This window comes from Achroia grisella, unplaced genomic scaffold (genome assembly GCF_030625045.1).
Source record: "Achroia grisella isolate CSIRO2021 unplaced genomic scaffold, CSIRO_AGI_Agris_v1 utg660, whole genome shotgun sequence".
Lineage (NCBI taxonomy): Eukaryota > Metazoa > Arthropoda > Insecta > Lepidoptera > Pyralidae > Achroia > Achroia grisella.
In genome coordinates, this window is record NW_026712984.1 from 3,929,669 (window position 1) to 3,956,962 (window position 27,294).

Genomic DNA, 27,294 nt, shown 5'->3' on the forward strand with positions numbered 1-27,294 from the left:
TCTCGTGACATAAAATTAGAACAAAATCGCTGCCTGCCTTCACCTAACCAATAGAAAATAACAGGTCAATATTATTCAAGTGGTTCTAATACCCTCAATACTACTACTACTATTTTACTTCGACGATACTCTTGATTTACCAGAGAATTATTTTAATATAACATAATTCATTGAATTTCAGTTATGATTTACTTAACAATACCATCAGCTCACTGGTCAAGTAATCTATTGCACCCTTTGAACCCTGTACATTTAGGGAACTATAAATGATTGTAGATACTGATCTCAATTCTCTTTACAACACCAGTTTAACATAAACCAAAACCCACTGTTCCAGATTAATGTGAAATAGAAATAATCTTTATTTAAACAAACTTAACATAAGCACTTTTGAGCAGTCAAGATTTTTGAATCTATCGCTTATTCGGAACGCAGATTTATCACAAGAAGAATAAACAAGAAACCTGTGTGTTGCTCTTTTAAATAAATATTGATTTACTTATATTTAATTAACAACAAGGATTAGGCGTGTGGCAATCAATATAAAAACCGCTACGCACTTAATCTCCGTTCAATCAGACAACATTGACAGCGCTATGAATTTCAAGTTAGATATTTTCTAAAAAAAAACACTGATTTATAAATGATGACATTTATAAATTTTTCAATTTTATAATAAGCTTTTTTTTTTTTTACAAAGAAAATATTTTATGACACATTTGATTTCTTTTTCTGGCAAATTGAGTACAGACTCTGGGAGTTTGTTGTAAAACCTTGCGCAATTTCCATAAAACGAATTACTAACTTTCGTCAAACGAACGTGAGTTTAGTAAGCCTACTATTCACTTTATATTTTATCGATGGTATTCGTAGCCACTTCGGCCATCCAACGTTATCGAAGGGCCTCATTCGATATTATCATAACAGTTAACATCGGGTAATATAATAAAATTAAAATCATATAAAATTTAGTTTGAGATACTTTACATACTTAAAATATGAAAGTTGCCACTGACAACTACACATTACATTTCAACATCATGAATTCAGTCTTTGTTATATTTTTCCGCCTTAAGTTGTATCACTTAATTTTTCACACCAGGTACTAGTCAGCATCTCTGCAAACACGGCTGCCTAGCTAATTAGTGAATTACCTGTTAAAACAAAACATTAAAAAATGCCACCGCTTGCCCACTATGACTACGGTCTCAACAGATCTGGATTTTATTAGACTCAGCCACCGCTTGCCCGCACAAGGAGCTACGGCCTCAAACTGGTCAAATTCTCATTAGACTCAGCCACCGCTTGCCCACACAAGGAGCTACGGCCTCAAACTGGTCAGATTCTCATTAGACTCAGCCACTGCTTGCCGCCACAAGGAACTACGGCCTCCAACTGAAACACATCAAATATTTAACAACTGGTCATTTTCTCAATGAGGCATTCACCGCTTGCGCACGCAAGGAGTTACGGCCTCCAACTAGTCATATTCTTTATGGTACTATGCTATTTTTACTTCAGCCTCAAATGCTCTACATTGCAACTCAACTATGGGTTATATGCACTCCCATCAAAATTTACTATTACTTTTTATTCTATTACATATCTTTAAGAACTGGATTTCCTGGTTCCATTTTACTATTTCTCCAACGCTTTAAAGGACTTTATAACATTTAATCATAAGTTAATTCAATTTAATTATGTACCAAATTCGAATTATATATCTGGTTGATATATATCTAGTATCTACCAATTTCTGAACGAACATGCAATATATTACTACCACATACCCTACTCCTATTATTATCTACCAAATCTTGAGTAGCATCAACAAAAAGCGAGTCGTTCGTTGTACGTCGCATTGAGCACACGCGGATCCCCATTTTCTCCGTGAACTAACGTATACGGAACCATCAGCCGCGATCTCAGCGCAATCATCTCATCAGTATATCATCAAATCTAAATCACCATCATTTACCTTAAAATCCATAAATCGTATTCATAGTCATATGATTATTATATTAATCTCATAATTTCATCAAAGTATTGCAAATCATTTTTCATTGTCATATCAACCGCCCGTTCTATTAGCCATTTTGCTCATAATTCAGCTTGTCATCGATTGTAACTCATCATTGTATCACTAGCATTCCTTAATCTTTCAGATCTATTCGTTCATGTACAACTCTTCACCGCGTATATTTACCGACTATTTTCCATAGAGGTGTATCAAATTTTACCTTGTAATCGTCCTTACTACAATCTTGCAGTGTAACTATCTTGTACACCTCGAGCGCTTTATTCATAATATTTCTAAAGTGTCTGTATACGGTGTCTGGGTTCTATAAATTAGCACCTCTTCTAATTTCCCATTAATTACAACAGACACATAAAATCAATTCTGAAAGGATTAATTTCAATTTAAACTATTTAGTTAGTACAATAGTCAATCCGATTTCTCCAAAGGGCGTTCAGCCACACATACAAGTGCATATAGGTGCTCAGACTAATCTATGGAATCAAATGCCCAGTATTTGATTGCGTTGATCATTACTTATAAAAATGTTAACTTCCGTCGTCGTCAAAGACAACGCTTTAAATTTAATTCAATCTTATTTATCTGATGAATATTAACCAAATATTTGAAAACAACATCACCGTTATTATTATAAACTTCCAATATCTCTACACCTGTAATTTTGTACAATTCAACATTAAAACACCCTCACTTATTTAATACATCCGTTCTCGTATGCTATGCAAGTGACAACATCAATTCTTATATGTTGATGAGTTTACTATTAAAAGCCTTAGTTAACACTTTTATTTTACTTCAACTCAACAGTTATGTCAAAAGTGACAATGGTCTAAATACAACACATCCAATCTCATATTCCAGTCAATTAAGTCAACATGTATACCAACAATTCTTACATGCTCGTTAATTTAGCATTATACGCTTCGATTATACTCTTTTTTTCAACCAATTAAAATCTTAATAGATACAATATCTCAAGATTTAACAAAGGTTAACTAGAAATTAATAAAATTGGCAAAACCATCTACAACAGTAATTTATAACTGTAAACTGTAATCTATTGTTAACAATATTTAACTTTCTTATATCTTAACTTTCATTTATATCCTCTAGTAACTTTTCTTATATATTCCTGGGATTAAATTGACAGATATAGCCTTACTTCCACAACTTATATTGTCTCTCATTTTATTTGCATTGGATATAAAGGTCTCTTAAAACAGTTATAGGTTCAATAGGATCCTTTCAACTTAAATCTAGTATACCCATGTACACTTTTCAAAACTTTAATGCTCATACATTTAACAACAATCAATTGTCCTTTTGTTTTTGTTTTTCTTTTAACTACCTGTGCTTCTTAAATTTGTATTCACTATAATACCATTATAATTAAAGAACAATGGCTCAGCTCGCAAACATTTTCTCAACAAATAATTCTCTATAACATGTAAAACTTACAACTTAGACCATGCAGTATTTATTTTTCATTCTACATATATGCTATTCATAAAGTAGTTTATTATCCATCAGTAAACCATATAAAAATCTCATAAATTACGCCAGTATCCATATTCATAAACCAGCTCGTCCATACTGACTATCCATGTCTCTCTCTATGGAAGTTTGCATCCAGTCTTCTCCTGCTGTATCCTTTTTTTTTCTTATGTCATCTGCTTATCTTTTTTTTCTGCTGTCCTACGTTTCTTTTGTCTGTCGTCTCTGCCATTTTCTTATATATATATATATATATGGCTTATAAATTTTTCATTTCATTATATGGCGTCCTACAATCCAATCAATCACAATACTATTTAAATGTTAAATAGGCATTACTATATGTATTTATACCTGTACATATGATACAATTTTCTTTTGAATCATTACTATTTATATATTTTTTTCTTCTATAAATTATACTGATACTGTGCTTGTGAATCACTGTTCATCCCAACGGATACCAACATCTCACTTTCAATCTAAGTTACATTTGCAGTGATTAACTTGTGTTCACAAGATATTGAGGATTTTTCCTATTTTTTTTTTTTTTTTTTTTTACTTATATATTCCTGTCATAGCTATACCGAAATCACCATGCACTGTCCTCTACAGTACAGTAGATTCACAGAAGATAATTGGAAGCTTGCCACAGTATAGAAGTGCTATCTTCATAAAACCGACTAACTTCAGTCTCATTCTCTTTGGTAACAAAGTTATATTAAATAAAACAAACCACATGCTTATAAAGGCATAGCATAAAACACCAACAATCAGGAATTCTCATAAATATATAACGGTTGTATAGAATGGGAACGAATTTCCATGCATGGAAAGTTATGCAACCTATTAATAACCACATTACCAAGGTCATCAGCAAAGTTTTCTAGAATATCCATATCTCTTTACTTTCCTAACAATCTTGTCTGTCTGTGTCTCATAATTTTCTTCTATAATAATTTTAAAGCTTATGTATTTTGAATATCTTAACATTGCCTCCCACAGAGACTATTTAATAATAACTAATTAATATACAGAAACTTCATTAGTCAAATCATAAAATATTTTATAATCCTGTAGTATACAAATACATAAAAGGTAAGTTACATAAACCATTTAAAAATAGTATCCAATTTTCCTTTCTCCTCTATTTCACCATATCACAGTTTACATGTATTCTCTTAATTCTCTCCCATCTGTCCATACCTATATACAACAAAAGAGTGCTATGCACTCATTTATTTCCATCTTCCTGCCATAATATCTGAATTATAAAGTTTATTATCCAAATTTCACAATTCTAGACCACACTGTTTGACACAATCCATGTGCTAACTTCAAGATGAGTTCATTATTAACTCATGAATGCTTTAAATCAGTTATTATCATCTTCTGATATACATTTATTTATATTAATATTCAATAATATATTCTATATATTCTATTTTTTTTTTTATTATCTGTACTTCACAAATATATAATACAATTTGAATTTAAACAATTATGATTTCCTCCTTGGTTGACATTTCAATTCCAATACAGATTTAACAATGAATCTGTCCACTTTATAGTTTCTTAGTACTGTCATTCTACAAATGACACTAAATAATAAAACTCAATGGATAACTTAAGCTCAGATCCTTGCAGCAAATCTTCAGTTCATTAGCTTATGCACTACACAAGATTGGACAATATAGCAATACATTGCAATATATTACAATAGTCTATTTTCATTATTGTGATAACAATTGCCGTATGTTGTACATATTCATATTATAAAATCATGACATTTTGTGCAATTTACTGTATGGAGAGTTATAACTCATCAAAAGGCAAATACTCTCACTGTTGCGACTCAATATATATATCCAAACATTCTGTATGTACACAAATATTAACTTATTTCCAAAAACTTTTATTCATATTCATAACACTAATAGTAAATTTAAAGACAAGCTTGTTGCTCAAGTATTGTTTAGAAAATTCAACAGGTTTCTTGTACAATCAATAATACAATCAAGAGCCAACAACATTCATTTCTGGAGTTACCAAAAGCTTTTCTTTAGGTTAAAAGACAACTTCATAAATTATAAAACTGAACCATGTAAGAATAGTCTTACCTGTAATCTATCACTTTCTAACATGTCACATATTAATGTGGTGCTTATAAATTCCAACACTCACTTACTAAACATTGTCTCAAATGACAAATGTACATAGCTACAGGTACCTGCACAGGACCTTTAAGTACCTTTATTGATCAACAATGGCTGCTAAGGGCCATTCTAATGAATTTCAAGAGAAGCATCAAAGAAGTGAACCAATTGCTCAAACATATAATACATTCAATCTGAGCATACATATAATATATAATTCCAGCATAATATGACACCTTTGAGGAATTGGATATCATTTCTAGGTGCTTTTTCAACACATTAATAATCAATATCATATGATTATGATAACCTTGAGGATCCTAATAGATCTCAATTGGATTTTATACTAAATAATGATTAAATAAGGAACTATTAATAATAATAGTTTACAGTTATTCGGTTTTTTTTAACATTGGAGTTTACTACCAATTGTTAGCCATTGCTATATATATAAAATTCAAAACACAGCAAGAAATAAATATAATAATTGTACTATCAGAGTTAAGTACTATTTTCACTGAGAGCTTCACAGCTAATCATGAGATAGCATCTAAAATGTCTTTAATATCTAATATTATGAAATATAACATGTTATGTTGCTGGTATCAGTTTATGTCAACAATATACTGTGTCTATCTATATTAATATGCTTTATTAATTCATTAATAAACACATATCAAAGTATCAACCAATATAATACATATACATATGACAGTGTCTCAATTTGGGAATATAACCACCATCAAGACATATACCTGGACTATGCCTGTGATTGTCATTTATCTGAAATGGGATCATCAAACATATATGTGTACCTATGTAAAGAAATATAACAATTCTTCAATTCAATTCACGTAGAACAAACACACAAAACTGAACAGTAAGTTTGACTAATTTACTGTGAATTAGCAACAAACTCAGCAATACCATTACACTGTTTATATGTATAACATGGTATGTGTTCTCATGTTCAACCTGTATGTCAACATAGTTAATGTAACTGTTTCTAATCTGTTGATATCCTATCATACTCTATCATAGGCATTAATAACATAACAATAGTTACTCTGTATTTTAAACTAATTAGATAGCCATGTTGTTCTATACTTAATGTATTCATAATACTTCTTTCTTAGGTATATTGTATACCTCAATATCGTGCTACATGTCATGTCATTACTCTCGCAAGTTATCGTACATACTAAATCTATTTAATATGTAGAAAGCAATTCATCCAAAAGTTCAATAAAACAAGTGAGAAACTGCGTTTAATGGTATGCGTGTTATTAACGTAAATTCACTTACCACAACTTCTAGTCAGAATTACCTTACAGTCGAATTTGTAGGCGGGATTGGTACCGCTTCTGAACTTTTAAAATCACTAGTATCCTGACGACTTAGGCGTAATGCCGGTTAGTCAGGGAGAGAAACACCTCAATGCCTACAATATTCACAATTATCTATCTCTTATTTGTTGTTATAATCATATCAACACTTTCGCTCCAAAACTCCCGCTGCCTCCGTTCAATCGTCCGTCATCCACTTGTCAATGTCACATAGATTACTTTGGCTCTGGCCTCTGACGTTCCGTTTCAGGTTATATGATTATTGACTTTACCATTTTTAATTAATGGTGCGTCACACGATAGTTAACAAAATATTTTTTGTTTCTAAAATGTATTATTTTACAAATTTATTAGACGTCATTACAAATACGTTAATTTAACTGACAAATCATTATCAAAGTTTAAGAGGCCTTTCACATTTTTCGGTTCTAGTTCTAAGGAATTAAGAGTCGGAATGTATATATTCCTGAATTATATAGATAGATATTTATTAGTCTTCGTAATTTCTAAAATAGTTTATTCAAAAACGCTAAGAGACAGAAGTTTGGGATCGTCGTTCATTAATAAACAAACATAAAGTTGATATGATATTGTTACAAAAACTTAGTAATTACTTTATAAATTGATATAGCGTTGTTATTTTTTATTTTCAACTAAAATATCTTAATAAATTGATCTAAAACTTTGCCGAATCACAAATTTTCTCATAAATACAACGAAATTTTTGCATAGAAAGTACAAAATAATAAAGGTTATATACTTATAAACTAGAAATATAAACAAAAAATATGTAAGTTTCTAAGAAAATAATAATAATTTAAAGTTGTATAAATTCCGTTGCGTAAAAAGTAAATTCTCAGTACTGCGCTAGCGCTCGTCGAGGTAGGACTGGTGCTATTTTTATGACACCGCTGCGATACGATATTCGTAAACATTTACCATTGTGAACATTACTATAGTGCGACTAAATGGTTTTCATAATTTAAGTAATATTTAATTAATTCTGCTATACATACTTATTTCTACGAATAATTATTTAAAGTTGTTGTTTAATATATATGTTATACATATTTAATAATTATTTTAGTATGCCAAGAAAAAAGTACAGTTATGCTACAAAAAAACGATACCCTGCTGCACTAAGAAAAGCACAACAAACAAGGTATTTCGTCACATTAATTGTTAAAATTAAAAATAAAACAGCTTTTAGTAATTCTAAAAAGAAAGTTTATTTGAGAGAACAATATAAGAAAATGTAAACGAATTTTACATTCTGTTTATTTCGTAGTTTTTTATAAATTAAAATAGGGTTCTCACATTATAATTTATAAAAATACCATTATAATTTTTACGTACATTTTTCTTGTGTTATACTTGTGTTGTACTATGCAATGTCGATTGTAAATAAACTACCAAATTATATTATTTTATTCCCTAATGTTTAGAAATATTTTATCCAATTTACTTTATTTTATTTTATACAATACAGATATTTCTAAATTGCAGCCATTGTGTTATCCTGGTATACTCTTTGGACTTACATTATTGTACATTTTGTCAAATATGTATATTTGCGTGAAAAGTTAACAACATTATAAATGTTTTTATTTAGAGACAAACATAGGTTATTATTATATATTACAGTCAATTAACACATACCTTGTACACATAACATGTGAAGAAAGTCGCTGGTAAAAGCTATTTTCTTATATATAAACTTCTAAACAATTTTTTCCGAGAAAATATTAATTGAAAACCTTTCTGCAAAGTTTTGATATTAACACGTAATTATTTATTATTTAAGATTTTCAGTTCTTTATAAATCAGCTAGCAGACCCATTTGCACGCGTTGCTGTGGCTAAGGTTCTTGAATAATATAGTATTGCGACTATAAATTAAGACATAAGGTCTTCCTATCTTTCAAAGTGCACACAATGTGCAAATAAAATTTGCAATCGGTTCAGTAGTTTAGGAGTCCATCGCGGACCAATAACATGACACGTAATTTTTATATATAAAGATTAATTTATATAGATAAACATGACATGATCAGGAGCCATTATGGTAGGAATTGGTTTGTCAAATCTCAATGCTTCAAAAGATTTACCAATTATGTAGTTTCGATCATGTAGCAATAAACACGAACATGTTGCTGAAATTTGGCGTACCTGTTTGCTGAAAAGTCGATGCAAGAATCGGCCAACCAAGAACGAGAAGCTGCAATATCATGCAACAGCAATGATAGCAGTTGAAGCTTTTTATGTACAAATCAGAATGGCAAACAAGCTGACGGCTCTCTTGATGGAAAGGGGTAACCGTCGCCTATAGACATGAGCTGTACCATGGACATATCAGTATATTGTTTCCCCCATGCATTGCCATTTCCTCAGAACTTAGGTGTTATTCCTCTGTACACTGTAGATTCACTGCGATATATATATACACAAATAGTCTGTACCCTGAGAAAGGACATAGACTACTTTATAGTGCGAAAAAGGGTTATAAGGGATTAAAAGCGATGATAAAAGGTCGTATAAAAGTATCATTTTTTAAATGAAACAATTAAACTTTTTTGGGTTATAATCTAAATATATTTTCTTTATTTGGTCAATGTCACTGTACCACGCGGGCGAAGTCGCGGGCGTAACTAGTATACATATAATGGTGGGACCTTTAAATCGAAACAAAGCCATGAAAACACAACTATTATATATAAATAAAATTATTTGCCTAAGTTTAATATTTAGAACAAGTGAATATGGCAATAATGTATCCGACTCTTATAATAAATTATTTTGTATTCATTAATAAATTAATTTAATTAATATATAAAAAGAATTAATTAAATAAATTTATGTTATAATAATTTCATCTTCCCGTCCTTATCACAATTATTTGTTACTTTGTTATTTTGACGTCAACTCTCTAGGAATAGTATAATAAAAAAATATGGTCATTATTAGCACTTTGATAATTAAGATAAATCACGTTATTTTAAAAAACCAAATAAGTAGTTTATGTTACTCAAATTTAAGTAAAAATAACCTAACGTTATTAATTAAAATATTACAAGTATCAAAATGTTTCATACTAAACCCAAACCGATTGCGTTACACGTTTATTTGCGTCTGTGTGCGTGTAATACACACGCATGCGCTTTAACCTAAAATTGAGCGACATCATTTCGTAATAGCCCTCTTAACATTGACGTGAATAATTATTATTTTCTTATTTATTAATTGATTAATGTCCGAAGTATTTGTTATTGTTATATGTCTATACATGTAAATAAAATTTGGAGTGTCTGTTTGTAATATTGAAATAACCGGTTTTTACTACATGCATATGAATATAAATACGGTATCTATATACACCAAAATAACATTTTTTACAATTTTTGGCTGTCTCTTTGTTCCGGCTAATCTCTGAAATGGCTGGACCGATTTGGACGGGACTTTTTTTGGCAGATAGCAGATGTAATAAGGAGTATCTTAGGCTATTTTTATTTTAGAAAATAAAGTTAAATTCCACGCGGACGAAGTCGCGTGTACCGCTAGTCTAATAACAATATCTTACGACAATTCACACAGCACCTCTAGTTTTACGCTAAGCCTGTGTTATGAATACTAGATAACTGAAATAAATATATAGTCACATTATTTTTGTGAATACATACATAATATATATAGAATACACCCAGATCGATACAAACAATTATTTATACTCATAAATAGAAATATTTGAATCACGCGAGGATCGAACCCGTGATTATCAGATGAAAGGCGGAGTGTTAAACCGCTAGACCATATATGAATACATTCCTAGTATATGTTCGATTATTGTTTTGTATTGAATGCATTAATGTTTTTTTTATCGTACATCCCTACACGATTTGATCATAGACAAATGGTGTTTGTAAAAAAAAATTCATCACTTTTTTTCTCAATTTTCGAATGATGTATTTAAAATACAATTTAGAAAGTGACAACTCTCAGAAGTCGGGAGTTTTTATATCTAAAATACTCGCGACCTATTATGTAGTATGTACGAGTATGTACCTTATTTATATTCATATGCATGTAGTAAAAAACGGTTATTTCAATATTACAAACAGACACTACAATTTTATTTACATGTATAGATTTTTTGTTTGTTTCTTAAGGTCGGCAACGCGCACGTGATACCCCTGGTGTTTCAGGCGTTCATAGGCTACGGTAAACATTTACCATCAGATGGGCTGTATGCTTGATTGCCACCATCGTAGTATAAAAAATGTATAGATTGATCAATCAACATCTTAAAAAATAAGTTTCTAGCTTTAAAAATGCCAATAATTCCATACAACCTTTTATCTCACCTTTCAACGCCTTACAACTGTTTTTTCACATTAAAAAGTAGCCTATGTCCTTTCTCGGGGTCTAGACTATCTGTTTACCAAAATTCATTTAAATCGTTTCCGTAGTTGTGGCGTGAAAGCGCGACAGACAGACAGACTGAATTACTTTCGCATTTATAATATTAGTATGGATTACTAGAACAAAATAACGTTTCTAACATCGCAGGTCCACAGTTCAAGTGCAATTTAGTTGCACCCATTTTATTCCCCTCTCGGCCTTATGCGTATAAGCGCAGTTAAAATTTGACGTTCGCCATTGGTGAACTGTGCTATTTCTCTCAGCTTGTTGCCGTATCTAATTGAATTGGTACTGAGCACATCTGAATTCTCTGTAAAAGTAAAATGGGAAATAAAAAGAGAACAAAAACATGTTTACAAAATAAGAAAGTGGGTAGAGCAATTTTTTTACTGTAAGTGCCTTCATATTGTTACAGTGCATGCTAACTGATTATATGTAACTACATCAAAATTTTAATTAAATCCTATAGGTTATTTACTATATGTAGCTTTCTTTATATATTTACACCAACATTAGTAAGGGAGAGTACATTTTAAATGTGGGAAGAGCAACTAATGATTTACTATTTCGTTCACAGGCAAAAAAAGAAATATATGAAGCAAAACGGTACAGACACAAATGAAAACGATACTGCAGATGTAAACCGGTAAGTTGGTAACTTCTTTATGTTACTGGATTGATAAATAACCACGTCCCGTCTGATGGTTAATCCTTTATGGATGATAATGGAATGGTGCACCTGTCAGCGCTAACGATTAACGGCTTCATCCTCCACCAGTGGAGGATGATAAGATGAGCTAGGTCAGGTCAGTCAGTCTATCGTGTATCAATAATTCCTGATGTATTTACACCAGGAATTCCTGATGGTTAATATAAACCGTATCTGTTATACAGAACTAGGAATTTCACTTGTCATCCGAGGCCTGTAGTACACAGGTGTTGTAATTTCGGAACACTAAGATCCAATTATAATTCTCTAGCACGATGAATTAAATAGCTGTAAAATAATATGTAGTAGAACAATGAACCTAAAACTAAAAACTAAAAAAATATAATATAATAACTAAAATATATAAAAGGACCCTTTAGGTCCTGAAGATACTGGCAGCGTTCCCCCTTTGAATAGCTAGACTAATTCTTGGTCCGAGGTAGCTGGCAGCTCTTCGGTCTTCTGCTATGTCGAATTAAATAATTAAATAGAAATATTGGGATAGAGTTACATATTCTCGTGATTATAAATCACGTAAACAAACTAGTGCTTTCATTACTATCTTTGAATGAAACAACAAAAAATAAACTTATCTGGTTTCCGTATATATTGTAATATGTAATTATTATATTTATTTCCTGAAAAATATTTTGTTAAAACATCTAAACATTTTAATGTAGTATAGGTACGTTAAATGAAATGAAAAATGAAAAATGAAAATATACGTAAAGTTAGTTATTTTATAAAAGAGGCAGTAAGTCTATGTTTCTGCGAAATATATGTCAATTGTAAAAATCTATATATATAGTGCGCGATATTAACACTTGCGGAATATAGGCATACCCTAGCACGTCATAGAGAATTACAGTATTGTTTGTTATCGTGAAAATTGTGTTACTAACTTATTAGGTAGGTTGCGGACCGTTCCTATTTTAAGACCGTTATCATCGATAATGTGATGGATTGGATAAATCAATGATCTGGTGGATAAAGATATAATAGGTTCTGGGATAGCAGGTACATAGGGTGAGTGGATTTATAGATGAATGACACTTTCTATTCGATCTACTAATTATATATATTCTATTATATAAAGAGATAAAATATTTTAGTAAATTCAGAAAGAAAAATATATTGTCACTTTTTACAACAAATCCACTCATCCTATGTACCTGCTGTCCCAGAACCTATTATATCTTTATCCACAAGATCATTGATTTATCCAATCCATAACATTATGGCGATGATATTTCATTTTTCTATAAGTCTGGAAAAGGTTACATAGAAACAGTCACGTAACACACACAGATAATTTATAATATTATATAAGTATAGATAATTAATTAGATTATAGGTCAGGATAGGTACTTTATTATTTTAATCATTAAATTATTATTTTTATATGTATCTATATATTTCTACCTACGATAGTTATTTCAAGAAGCCTAAAGAAGAAAATGGCTATAATTGGAATTATTGTCTTCTTTAGAACTTAATGGAGGTACAGAGTAATCGGTCACTGATAAATTTTCACTTGTCGCTACTATTAATCACAGCTCCGAACGAATACCTACTACATAAACAGAAAAGACTGTCAGTACATTAGCCGAGTACTGCCGAAGCTGTTATCCGAATGCCGAGAAATCTGAGCTCGGTGTAAATAATACAAACTATGGAAAATCCACTGTAATTCTTTATGCTTAAAGTCTAATTTAAAAAAAAATAAGATTTGATTTAAGCCATTATTGCACTAGGTGTGCGATATGACGTCATTATGACCTAGAGTTCGATGCGCCGCCCGCGGCGTGTGGTGACTATCGTCCCATACCATTATCAAACTCGAATAAAAATCACTTTATAGGATGTCAAGAATATTATATTATTTCCCAACTGACACTACCATTTTATTTATATGTATAGATATATAGATATGTAATGTATTTTCTTTTAAGAATGATAATGGAATGCACTCGCCTGCGCTATCGGTTTACGCTGGCGGGGGACCAGTGAAGGATAACAAAATGAGCATGAGGTCAGGTCAGTTAGCCCATCGTGACAATTTCACCAGGATATTATCACGATGGTTTCCAGGAGGAACCGCGTGGAGATCAACCTGACATGGTACATTGCTAGCAATGGGGACATTAAGCAACATTACTAACAATCACCCTTCCGTAATGTATTGTTGGAGTAAACCTTGTTGGGACCTAATAAATTAAAAAATAAGAAAATTCTCAATTAGGAGTGACAGTACAACGTCGGATTTGGAGAAATTCAAAAGGTTCTTGATCCGGACTGTGTCCAAACAGCGCCAGCAGCATGTGCCCGAAGACGTCCTATGGGAACAACTGCAGAACGGCAGCAAATGTGATTGTAAATTGATATGGTGAGTATATTTGTCTTACACATTATTTAGAATAATATATTTTTTTATATACTGTTTTAAAGATTGCAAAATCACACAGGACCTTTCCACGTTTTATTTTTATTGAATTCCCGGTATTTTGGCAGTGTTTCAACCGCCATGATCAGGGTAAAACACTGCCGAAATATCGAGATATAAAAATCATATAAATAAAGAAAATATAATATAACTAGGTGTGACTTCGTCGCCGTGTAATAGACAGCGAATTACGAATTTCTATACAACCTTCATGCCCTATTTTATTTTAAGGGTAACATTTTTACAAACTTTGAATGTCGTATTTATATATATTTGAACAACAGCGTAAAAAATATTTTCTTTTATCTCTCCTTTAAAACACTTACAACCCTTTTTTCGCATTAAAAAATAGCTTATGTCCTTTCTCAGGGTCTGACTATCTGTGTACCAAATTTCATTTAAATCGGTTCAATAGTTTTGGCGTGTGAGTAAGCACGACAAACATACAAACAGAGCTACTTTCACATTTATAATATTAGTAAGGATAAATATATCAAAACTTACTATATCAGCTATGGAAGACAGAAGTCGTGCACAGACATTTTTAAGCTTTAACAGCTATGAAAACTTAAGTAAATTACTTAAATAAGTAAAAATGGTGTAAAAAATCTAAATAAAGAATTTTTATTTTAAATTATTTACTAGATGACTTTGAGTCAGACTTTTCCCGTTATTATAACAATTTCAATTGCAACTCTACTCCTATAGATCGAAGCGTGATGTGATAGAGCCCATACCTTCGATAAATGGACTATCCAACATTAGGTAAAAGAATTTTCAAAATAGGAATCAGTAGTACGGGAACATTCAAACCAGGGATGTTAGGGAGCTCCGTAACCGTAACCGAAACTATCGGATATCCGATATAAAAAAATATCCGTAACCGTAACCGAATCCGAAATAAGAGTTCGGATAATATCGGATAGCGGCGGAGCCTTATTGAGACACGTTATGTAACCATTTTATTAGCTATTTGTATTTTCCTTTTGAAATTCATTAAAAAATTAATATCTGTAACCGAAATTATCCGAAACTAATCCGAAATAATTTAATATCCGCATCCGTATCCGTATCCGGTATAATAATCATTACTATATCCGGAACCTATCCGTATCCGAAATTTCATATCCATAACATCCCTGATTCAAACTGACAAATTTTACATTTTTATAATTAAATCTAGACAATATATGTGTAGAGATATTCCTGTATAGGTAAAAACGATTATCAATTAGGGTGCCTTTGGCTCTACTCTTAAAAAAAAAGTAGCAAACCCTATAACTCATTAATTGGGTTTTGCTATTGTTTTTCCATCGGCATAGAGTGTTTTTTATAGCACAGAGGAATTGCAAATGCATTGTCATCCTTTTAAGAAGGAATAATCTCTTTTCTTGAATGTTTCAATATCGTATCGGTTAGGAAATACCATTGCTGGAAGATGAGTCCACAATGTAGTTGTGTGTGGCAAAAAGTTTCTAGAAAAACTGTGGAGGATTATGGAGGACCGCTATTCATCGCATATCGATGAATAGCGGTCCTACATCATCATATTTCATCATCAGGATATTTTAGTATCTAGCTGGCGGTACGGCGGTGAAACTCAGCAGCTGGTATTATTAATATTACGAACGATGTTCTCGGGAAATAGTTTAGTTTGTATTAATTTGTTTCAGGGATCGAATGAGAACGTTAACAATAAAGCGATTAAAACGCTTACTGATAGCGGCGGATAATCAGGATAATATCTCGTCGAAAGCGCGCATGACGCTTACAGATTGGATAATGTTCGATTTCATACTTGTGCACGAGGATATCGACTTTACCGGCGTGGTAATAAGGCCCTTTTATATGTTTTTTATGTAATTGCAATGGCAAACAAGCTGATAGACCTGATGCTGTCACATGAGAATTTATATTATTAGATGATGAACAGCATCAAAGAATATACGTTCTCATGTGACATGCCATTCTAAGGAATACTAAGAAAAGAAGAAATTCGTTTGAATTTCTTACAGTTCTTACAAATTAAATATGTACCTATACTGAACTGGACGATTTCGATTTTGCCAGGCCTCTTATAACTTCTATGTCTAATTTCACTCTACAACCGAAGTTTAAGCTTATAAATATAAATAAAGCAATTTGCTTGACGGTGGCAATTGTTAAATAGGTGAAACTGTGCCACTCACGCAAACGACTTTTTAGTGAATTTACTTTAGGAGTTGGTCAGCTTAGATACAGATAAGAAAGAGAAAGTCATTGTTTCAGGACCTTAACTTGAAGTCGGAACCTGTGTGTCTATTGGAGCTGTTTACATTGGTGCAGCGGTTCGACGTGGAAGGTCGTTCTGGAAATGAGCTGGCTTCTGCCTGGACAGCTGCCACTGTATACTACAATAGCCGGTAAGTGAAGTGCCAACAGATTTAATGATGAAAGGTTTATAGATACATAATGAAGATATTATATTTTTATAGTGATTAAACAATATATGAAGATATACTTTTAATCAAATTATACAGATGTATAATATGATATTTTTTCCGATTTGTGTCTGATGTAACTTGGCGTCCAGCTGCGTGACCCTCAATGTCCAGTTACTCGTGGTCCGTATGTAGTTGACAATTATTATTATTTAATTTATTTGGGATATGTATCCATATTATGTTAGTTATAAACTTATAAATTATGTTAGTAAATTACAATTTTATTCATAAAATTCATACATTTATGTCTATGTCCACGTCCAGAAGCCCTGGGTCCTCAGCAATGCAGCGATATCCAGTTCCCCTGGACAATCCGTCATATTGGATATGGTGTTTAGGAGGCTGTACAATGTCCTGCTCCTTTTATTAATGAATACAAATGTTTGCGGCAATGAGAAGTTATTCCACCGAGGTTCAAATAAAGATTATTTCAATTTTTAGAGGACGGCAGTGCTCCCCGATGCTGTTGCAGCGTCGTTGGTACCAGATGAAGATGTTGGCGCGTGACAAATTCTACAATTTTTGGTACGCTTACCGCGGCACCCAGAAATATTTAAACGACGCTCGCACTCAACACGCACCCACTAAACTACAAACTGCAATTGTGAGACGGTAAGACTCACTGTTTATATAGTGGTACGGTAAGATTATAATCATACTAGCTGTGGCCGCAGTTTCATTCGCGTGAAATTTATAGCCTATATGTTATTCCGATGTATAAGCTATATTACTGTAAAGTTTCATCAAAAACCGTTCAGCAGTTTTTACGTAACAAACATTTTCACAAACTTTCAATTAGAAATCTAGTATTTCAATAATATTATAAAATATTATAAAGATATAGATTTCTAATTCAATTTAAATATAGAATAATTTAAGATATAGAAATCTATATCGTTATAATATTATTAAGATATAGATTTCTAATTGGATGAATATGGAGTGGTGTTCCCGCCTGCGCTAATGGTTTACGCTGGCAGAGCACCAGCGGAGGATGTTAGAATGAACATGATGGACCAACTGCAGGCAGTTTTACCAGGAATTTATCATTATGGTTCTCAAGGAGAACCACGTAGAGCGTAACCTGATTTGGTATATTACAAGTGAGTGATTAAATGATTATGCGATGATCGCGGGTTCGAGTCCTCGCACGTTACTTTAATTTGTATTCATGAGTATAATTTTTTGTATCAATCTGGGAATGGGGTAAAATAAAATATTAAATTATATGGTAGTATTTGACCTGGAAAACGTATTTTGTTATATCAAATATTTCTGGATAGAGCCACCCTTATCTATGTCCTAGAGAATAGGGCTATACCCCTAGATTCCAGGTATATAAAAAATAGCGTAATCTATTCTCGAATCTACTAAAAATACCAAACCTTTCATAAAAATCGTAATCGTTCGATACAAGACACAGTTTTTTTTTATATTGATTTTCGCTAATTTTATGTATCTTTGTGTACAGTGCATATTCCTTTTCAGGTATCCCCATACAATCACCATGCCTTTCATTCCATGGGAAGAATTAATAAAAAAACGCTTTGCGATATTACCTGACGAGTTTGTAAGTGAACTACATACCATATTATGTACTAACTGTTACCTGTGACTTGTCCGAGTGGAATTAAAATATACACAAATGCATGAGTAAATAGCTGTATACATTTAAAATTGGAAATCCTAATCAAAGAGGAGATATTTGAGATCAAAGTGGCCAGTACGATACGCCAATTTCAAATATTAAGACCTAATACTATAGTATGGTATACCATGTGCGCTGTAGTGTGGTGCGGGTGACAGTTTCATTAACGTTTCGTTTCACTCTTAAAAGCTGCCGCGATTTACAAATTATGACTTAGTATTTCAGCTGTACCACATTCTTATATATTACGTGTTGTAGTAATAAGAAAGAAGACTAGGTATACGGAGAAAATATATTAATAATAGAGAACTAACATATTGACAACAGAAAGAATGAATTGAAGTATCAAAAACAAGAATGTAATATAAAAGAACTATAAATTCAAATACAAATTTAGAATATAAAATACATATCGGATTAGCCAGTTACAACATTACGAATGCGGTACAGCAATTAATATCTGTATTCACTTAAATGTAATTGTTAAATGTAAAATTAGTAACTGTCACCCGCACCATGTTACAGCGCACACAGTATAGCTGTTTTTTCCCAAACAAAAAAGGAAACGTTACCACTACTTATTCTTTGTGGTTGTAGCCCACTCATGAATAATCGAAATATCTACTTTGGAATATACACTCTATCCTGAGGAGATAAAAGCCATCGCTTCTAAGAATATCCTTCAATTCTTGTCCCTCACGGGTCTAGGTAACGAGCTTTGAAAAAGGGTGAGCACAATAGTTCTATGCAGGTCGCAGTGTTGCACCTGACAATAGACCAAAACCCCAAAAAAAATGTACTAGCTAGAACTCAACTCTAGTGTGGTTTTAAAATAAATAAATTTTCTAAAATAAAAGTTAGTTACTTCTTATAATATTAGCTATCTGTGAATGAATCCCGTCAAAATCGGTCAGGCCGGTGCAGAGATTAGCAAGAACAAACAGACAGAACTAAGAAAAAATTATTTAAATCTTATCTTATTATTAATAATAATAAGATTTTACTAGGATTCATATCTTGTTTTTTTTTCAGGCAGTGAAAATGAGAACGTTGAATAAAGCCTCTGACCTTCCCAAACCGCTTGATGGTAAGTAAGTAAGTAGGTATTAACAACATATTATTAAACTTTCGTGTTTAATATACATTATTTATATTGTTAACTGGGTCTTAACGCGTATAATTTTATGGTAAACTAGCTGTAACCTCGACATCGTTATAAACTTTAACTTTATTTTTTAATAATAAATTTTACTGGGATTCATATTTTGTTTTTTTTTTCAGGCTACTTGAAAAAAAGTTGAATCAAAATCGGTCTGACCATTTCAGAGAACCGTGCTGATGTAATAAGGAGTAACAACATATTATTAAACTGTGTGACTGTAATATACATTATTTATATTGTACCATGGGTGACCTTAACGCGTATAATTTTATGGTAAACCATCTGTAATTCGACATGAATTTATCACGATGGAATTTAACTTTATTTTTCATGTTCATCTTATCATCCTCCACTGGTGCCCCGCCAGCGTAAACCGTTAGCGCATGGAAGCATTGCCAAAAAATTAAAAAAAAAAAATCGGTCCAGTAACTTTCTACTAGATTAGCCTAGCTGACTTTTATTTTAGAAAAATAAGGTTAAATTTTTCTATAAAATATATAAATGTATAAATTATTTGTGATTAAAAGCAAGAATTACTCAAGAGTGTCGTTTAATCCATAAAAGCAGAAACAACAACCTAACGACATTTTGTACAAAACAATCTATTGAGCAGTAACAACCTGATAAAATAAATATTGTAAATAACAAGTGAAATGAACTTTAAATTTATAATGCATAAAGATTATTCCAAAGAGTTCCAATTCCTAGAGCCACTTTAGGATCCGCAGCTAACGTTTGACCTTAACCGTTTTAAAAGTTTTCAACAGGCAGGACATATTATACTTGGTGGTGGCTTGCGGTCCATAAAGACTAGTCATATATGTAAAGATGCATAACATCTCGGAACCGCATATTTAATTCGGCATGTATGAAGAATTATTAAAGTAAAAAAGACTTGATATTTTGTGTTGTAGGGCGAAGTCCCCTAGTGGCGGACACCTAAGGTTTTTATAAAAAAAACAAAAAATATTGTAAGGAATGTTTATTTATTTATTACTAATAATACATAACAAAGTTAGAAATCAAATTAAATTAAAAAAAAGACAACCTCAGCTTAAAAATAATTAATATTATCAATCAAACTTGGATAATAAAAAATGTAATTTATAAAAGTGGCACCTAGTACCGGACATTTCAAAATAGCCTGCATCGATCACATATGTAGCCATCTACACACTCTGGAACGTCATTACATGGTTCATGTACCGTACACGATAGGATGATCACTGGATCCAGTCTTTGTCAGTGTCTTCTAAACAAATTATGCAATTGTTGTGGTTGTGTTAGATGTAGTTCTACTTTATTTCCATTTTTTCCATTAGACTTTACGTTTTTCGCTTGTTTTCCCTTGTCTACGCTCTTTCCTTTGGTATGCTTTCCTTTTTCATGAGTGGCATACATCTGTTAGATAAATCTTTAACGTGGTCCATCAATCCTTGTTCACAACAATATTTGTATACTTTCTTAAACAGTAGGAGTGTCCGGCGCTAGGTGCCGTCCGGCGTTACGGGACTTCCCCCTAACAATATATTATATAATATTAAACTCTGCCTACCGTATATGTCTGGAATGAAGGTGTAAACATAGGTAAGGTTAGCGCATATATAAGACATTTAAAACTTTAGATAAATTCATACATTTCAGAAAACGCTCCAGATCTCATAAGAGTGGAACCAGAAATAGAAGTATTAAATATTAGAGTAGATTCCGAATCTGAAAGTGAATATGACGAAAGCGATTTGGTTGCTGAGGCGAACAAAATATTGCCTACAACTGAAAGAAATAATGACGCTATTATCGCAAACTCAACACTCACAGAAACTGATTCTGATGTTTCTAAGTCGTCAATTTATCAGATGATCAATGTTAAAGACGAAGTACTCGAAATAAAAACAGAGGAAATAGACGTTCTAACTGAATTATCCCATTGCAAAGACTTAGAAATGACCCCTATAACTACAACAAATGATAACGTAAAATGGATTAGCATCCCTGGCGAAAACTCTCTAAAAGATGCTGATAAATCACTTAATGAAGGAGAACTATCTGCTGCTGATTGTTCTATAAACGAATACCCGACTGGCTGTCCGAAAGAGGAAATTTCTATTGATATATGTGTCAAAAGTGAACCTGCTAGTACCGAAATTACTACAGAATCTGATGTTTCAAAGTCGTCAACTTCTCAGATATACAACGTCAAAGTCGAACCGCTGGAAATAATAACAGAGGGAACAGAGGCTCTGGATAAATTATCCAATTGCAAAGACTGGGCAATGAACCTTATACCTATAACAAATGATAATGTAATCGATAGAATTAGCATCCCTGTTAAAAACTCCTTTAATATCGGTGAAATAGTTAAGGAAGAAGAACAAGATTTTACTGTTTTTAGTGATATACGTCTCAAAAGTGAACCTCTTAGTAACGAAATTCATACTGCTATTTCGGAACCGATAGTTATGCCGTTTATAACTAATGTTTTAGGAAATGTTCATATGGAAACCGAAACTTTATCTAACATTTGTAACATTCTAATGGTTAATGATGCGTTGGAAGCACCTGGTATTGAACAGCCAATATTAGCAAAGCAGGAAAAAATAGTAAGTAATGAAATACAAGAAATTAATTTATCAAAAGATACCATAACCAATATTGATCTAAATAATTCTCTGAATACTACTACTCAATACAGTAATAATACTCCATACAGTATAAGCGATCTTAAAGAAGATATACCAATAAATGTAACTTTAATGGATAAGAATATAAAAGTTGTCGCTCACAATACAGTACTAAATAGCGTTGCCCGTACCTGTAACGAAGAAGATGTTCATGATGATGATGATTTATTTCTTAATAGCTCTAGTAAAAGTTTTGACTCTACTGATTGCAAAAACTATAAAACATCGGAAAAAATGAAAGTTAGCATATCTAGTAGTTTATTCCAAAAACCACGCACACGAATTTATAATTTCATAAACCTATGTAAAAATCCTGATTTTAATACTAGATTAAAAAAATTAACCATAGGATTTTTAAGATCTACACGTAATAGACAATTACTAAAGGCTTGTAAGCCAATTACTATAGATGTAAACAAAGTTTTTGAAATTAAACTTATAAATAATATTATGTATTTAAGGGCGTCCACTGTGCCAAACACAGTAAATAATATTGAAAAGGAATTTCGTAATGTAGGTGAGAAAATTAAGAGTCTTGTTCCATCTGCCTTATTGTCTGTTAATAATCTAATAGATAGCACCAAAATGAATATGCAGGATGTATCAAATATTATAAGAAATTCAGCTGATCCACAACAATACCCTCTTATTACAGAATGTGTTACTGATGTTCCTAATATAATTTATAAATCACCAAAAGATTCTGATAACCAGTATAGCAATAATGTGGATGCGCGAAAAACTGTTTCTGTTGATACACAATTAAAAGAAAACTGTTCTTCTAACTCAGACAAAGAAGATGTTAGTATGAAAGATAGCACTTTAAATACAATAAAAAAACGAAATGTAGTCGACAAATCCATTGTTTCGTGGGTACCAAGATTCAGAGCTCCAGTTAACTGGTCACGTACAAAGTTCACATATCCAAAAAAGACGGATACACTTTTGACTGCAGATGCACTTAATAAAATGCTTAAAATATTTAGCCCTGATGGGCCACAAGTACCTGTTAAGAAGTACAAAAGAAATAGTAAAGTAACGAAAGTTTTTAATTACCAACAGTCTGAATTACAGCAAGAATTAGACGACTTCGAAAGGTTTTTAAAAAATAGTGGGTCCAATGTTACTTGTAAAAATGAAAATTATATTTCCAGTAAAGTCAATAATTTTCATGTTCCTCTCGAGTCATCAAAAAGTAGCAAACTAAATACTGATAGGTATGTAAATAAATCCGGTAAATATTGCTGTTGGGCTCGTGAGAAAATAAATAAACCTCGATCAAAATCTATTCAGAAACATAACCATCCGGTAAATAAATGTTCCTGTTGTTGTAAAAATGATTTGGATATTATAATAACTAAGAAAAAAAAATCTAATAAGTCAAGTATTATAAGATCACTTCGGTCACACAAAAAATATAAAAATATAAAAAATAAAAAGGGTGTTAAGAAAATTATTTCTGGAGTGATAAATAAAAATACTATCGATACTGCGTCTTCTAAAGTGAAATTATCAACGTCAGCTATGAACAACTCACCTGTAGACTTTCCTGATACACAAGTATTATATTCTGTTCCTATTGAAAGACTATCAAACAGCAATTCTATCAAAACTGGAGTTCCAAATATATGTAAAGATTCTTCGAAGTCAACTACATATTGTAGTATATATATTGACGACAATGGAAAACAAAAAATACAATTCATTATTGATAGCACAAAGAACTTAAAATTGCTCAATTCGATGAATTTTTATTACGGTAATAACAAAGTAACTGTATTGGGTAAAGATACAGAATGTCCAATATATTTAGAAAAAAAGCAAATATTACTAACTGATGTTAAATTTCCTCTTGGTAGAACTGAGCATAAACAAATTGATAATGTTGATCAGCAAAAAATAAGAAAAGATACATTACGCGGTATATTTAAAACTGAGAACCTTAATACATGTGCAAATTTGTCTGACAATAGTATTAGTAGTAGTACACGAATAATTAATTGTAATTTGAATGAACAGACTATCTCATCAGAAGAAAATCAACATGGAAGTGATCATTCAACTGAACACGTAATTGATGTAAAGAATTATCAGTTTTCGAATATAGATTACGACAAATCAATCGTAAGTAATGTTATTATTACCAGTTGTCACGGCGATAATATCACTTTAGAGGGAAATAAGCCGTCTGATTCCGTAAAAGAAATATTCATACATAATCCAACAACTATAGACGAGAATTCTGAAAGTAAATCAGTACGTATAATTGTTCAACGAATTTTAGAAAAAAATCTAACAGGTAAAGATGACAGTTCAGGACTACAAAACATAGACTTATCATCTCATTCTAATGGATTTTATTGCAACCTGGAATCCAGTTTAATGAACGGAAATGAAGTAGATGTACAGACTGCAGAAAACGAATTAGAACAAATAAAAATAGTCAAAGAAGACTCAAGTAACAATGAGCATGATACAAAAAAATGTATATTATCAGACCTTATGGAAATGTCGGGTATTTTAGATGAAGATGCTTCCTCTATACCTGTTGATATGGTACAAGAGTCTGTTACAGTACAACCGCAAAACATGGTTACTGATGTACCTAATACCATTGTTTTAGATGAAGATGGTTCCTCTATACCTATTGATGTGGCACAAAAGTCAGTTACAGTACAATCTCAAAATATGGTTACTGATGTACCTAATACGATTGTTTTAGATGAAGATGGTTCCTCTATACCTTTTGATGTGGCACAAAAGTCAGTTACGGTACAATCTCAAAATATGGTTACTGGTATACCAAATAGCATTGTTGAGTGTCCGTTGTATTTAGTATTATCATTCCCAGAATTAAATTATGCCTGTGAAAAGAATGGTAAATTCTATAAGTATGATTTAGAAACAGGACAGGTATCTGAAACCAATATACTAATTATGAAAGATTCAGAAAATTCTGAAGAACAACAAAAGAAGTCAGAAACACATGTAACAAATAAAAATGATGATACAAGTAAAAATAAACGCAAACAAAGGAACCTGAGAAAAATGAATAAAAACGTAAATGTTTCAACTAATATAAGTCAAGCGAAACCATTAATACAGATCAAAGTACAAAGTACAAAAAAGAAAAAGAATGGAAGAAAACCCAAAGAAGAACAAAGAAAACTATCGGACACGGCACAACAAAGATATACAGTTAAGAGACGGAAGAAACAACATGCTGATGATAGTCAAGTTGGCTCTTCTGACGATGAACCACTTGCAAAAAGAAAATTAAGACCAAATAATTTAAAGGAAAATACAGAAGTTGACATTGAGGCGCAAAGCATTTCTAATGAGAACTCAAGTCTAACATCGGATTTCGTGAATATGTTACCAAGTGTAGCGAACAGTATGGAATTAAGAACAGCTCCATCACTCTCCTTAACATATGACGTCGATATGTCGCAAGAGGGCTGTATTTTAGGCCTTTAAGCTATGGTTAAATCTAATAAAAAAAGTAGGGGAAATCAAATATATCCCGAGTCTTCATAGCATACCCGTTTAATTTTTTAGTGTGTTAACCCACTGAAATAAAATAATACTATATCACATAAGGATAAACAAATTGTAACATAGACAAAAATACTAATAATCATTCTATTGAGTTCCAATAGGTTGATAGTCTCCTTAAAACTGTTAAAACAAGAGAATTTAAGAGAGAATACAGTAGTTAACATGAATGCGGTAAAATAGATTTTCTTGATTTAACTAGAAGCCCTATCAAAGAATGTGGAGTTAGTTACAAAAAAGTAAAGAGAGGCTAGAAAATGTTACATATGTATGGTAAAACGTGTTTTCTAACAAAAATAGGTGTTTTGTGATTTATTCAAATACTTTTTTATTATTTTGAAACATAAGAACAGCTTCCACAAGTAGTTTTTTTTTTAATAATACTTAGTGTATAGACTCGTGTCACTTACGATTTTATTATAGGTATGTACCTATCATTTACTGATTTCCAATAGAAGTAAATACCTAAGTATAGTTTCCTGCGGGAGTGAAATTAGATACTTTTAATATTTAAGTTATAATTACTACCAAAATGTGATAATTTGTTTGTAAGATATTTTTATTGTCAAAAGTAAAGTGTAAATTAATTATATGAATATAAATGCAATAGTATTTTTATTAATAATCCTGATTCGCCAACCAGTGCCAAGGTAAGCAGAACTTTTTTTTATTGTACTAGGGTGGCAAACAAGCATACGGTCCATCTGATGGTAAATGGTTACCGGAGCCTGACTGAGACACCAGACGTGTGTACGCAAATGTGTCCGATTTTCAGTTTTTCATGTGCTTTGTTCTTCGCGTGGAAAAATATATGGCATACTAGCTGACCCGCGCAACTCCGTCTGCATCACACTAACTAGACATTTATTATTATACATATTTCGAACAATTTACATAATAGCCTGTGTGCTGACCTGAGGTATCAGCTTTTTCGGACTACTCTAATGCTGTTGGCCGCAGCTGACCTTTACAGCTTCACCGGACGTTAGGGGGCGAGTGCAGATGGCACTCCAAACCCGCGGAAGGACTTATGGAGCGGCTGAAGGCCAACTCCTGCCTGACGGATACAACTTTAGTCTGAGGGCACCACTAGGGGTTCGAACCTCGGCTCAGGCCGTCGTAATTTCGATCCCCGTTTGAATTGGACGGGGGATTGATCGGAGG

At 32.0% G+C, this 27,294-nt stretch overlaps 1 protein-coding gene across 1 annotated transcript in view; it reads left to right on the forward strand.

The window, feature by feature from the left end:
- Window positions 1-26,548, forward strand: part of LOC131849834 (uncharacterized) — a 28,092-nt gene extending 1,544 nt beyond the window's left edge. Inside the window, exons 2-9 of the mRNA XM_059199959.1 lie at window positions 12,027-12,095; window positions 14,401-14,544; window positions 16,275-16,431; window positions 16,870-17,003; window positions 17,526-17,696; window positions 18,573-18,654; window positions 19,765-19,819; window positions 21,539-26,548. Of these exons, the coding sequence (XP_059055942.1) occupies window positions 12,027-12,095; window positions 14,401-14,544; window positions 16,275-16,431; window positions 16,870-17,003; window positions 17,526-17,696; window positions 18,573-18,654; window positions 19,765-19,819; window positions 21,539-26,052 (5,326 nt within the window). The 3' untranslated portion in view covers window positions 26,053-26,548. The remainder of the gene's footprint in view (window positions 1-12,026; window positions 12,096-14,400; window positions 14,545-16,274; window positions 16,432-16,869; window positions 17,004-17,525; window positions 17,697-18,572; window positions 18,655-19,764; window positions 19,820-21,538) is intronic.
- Window positions 26,549-27,294: the final 746 nt, after the last annotated feature.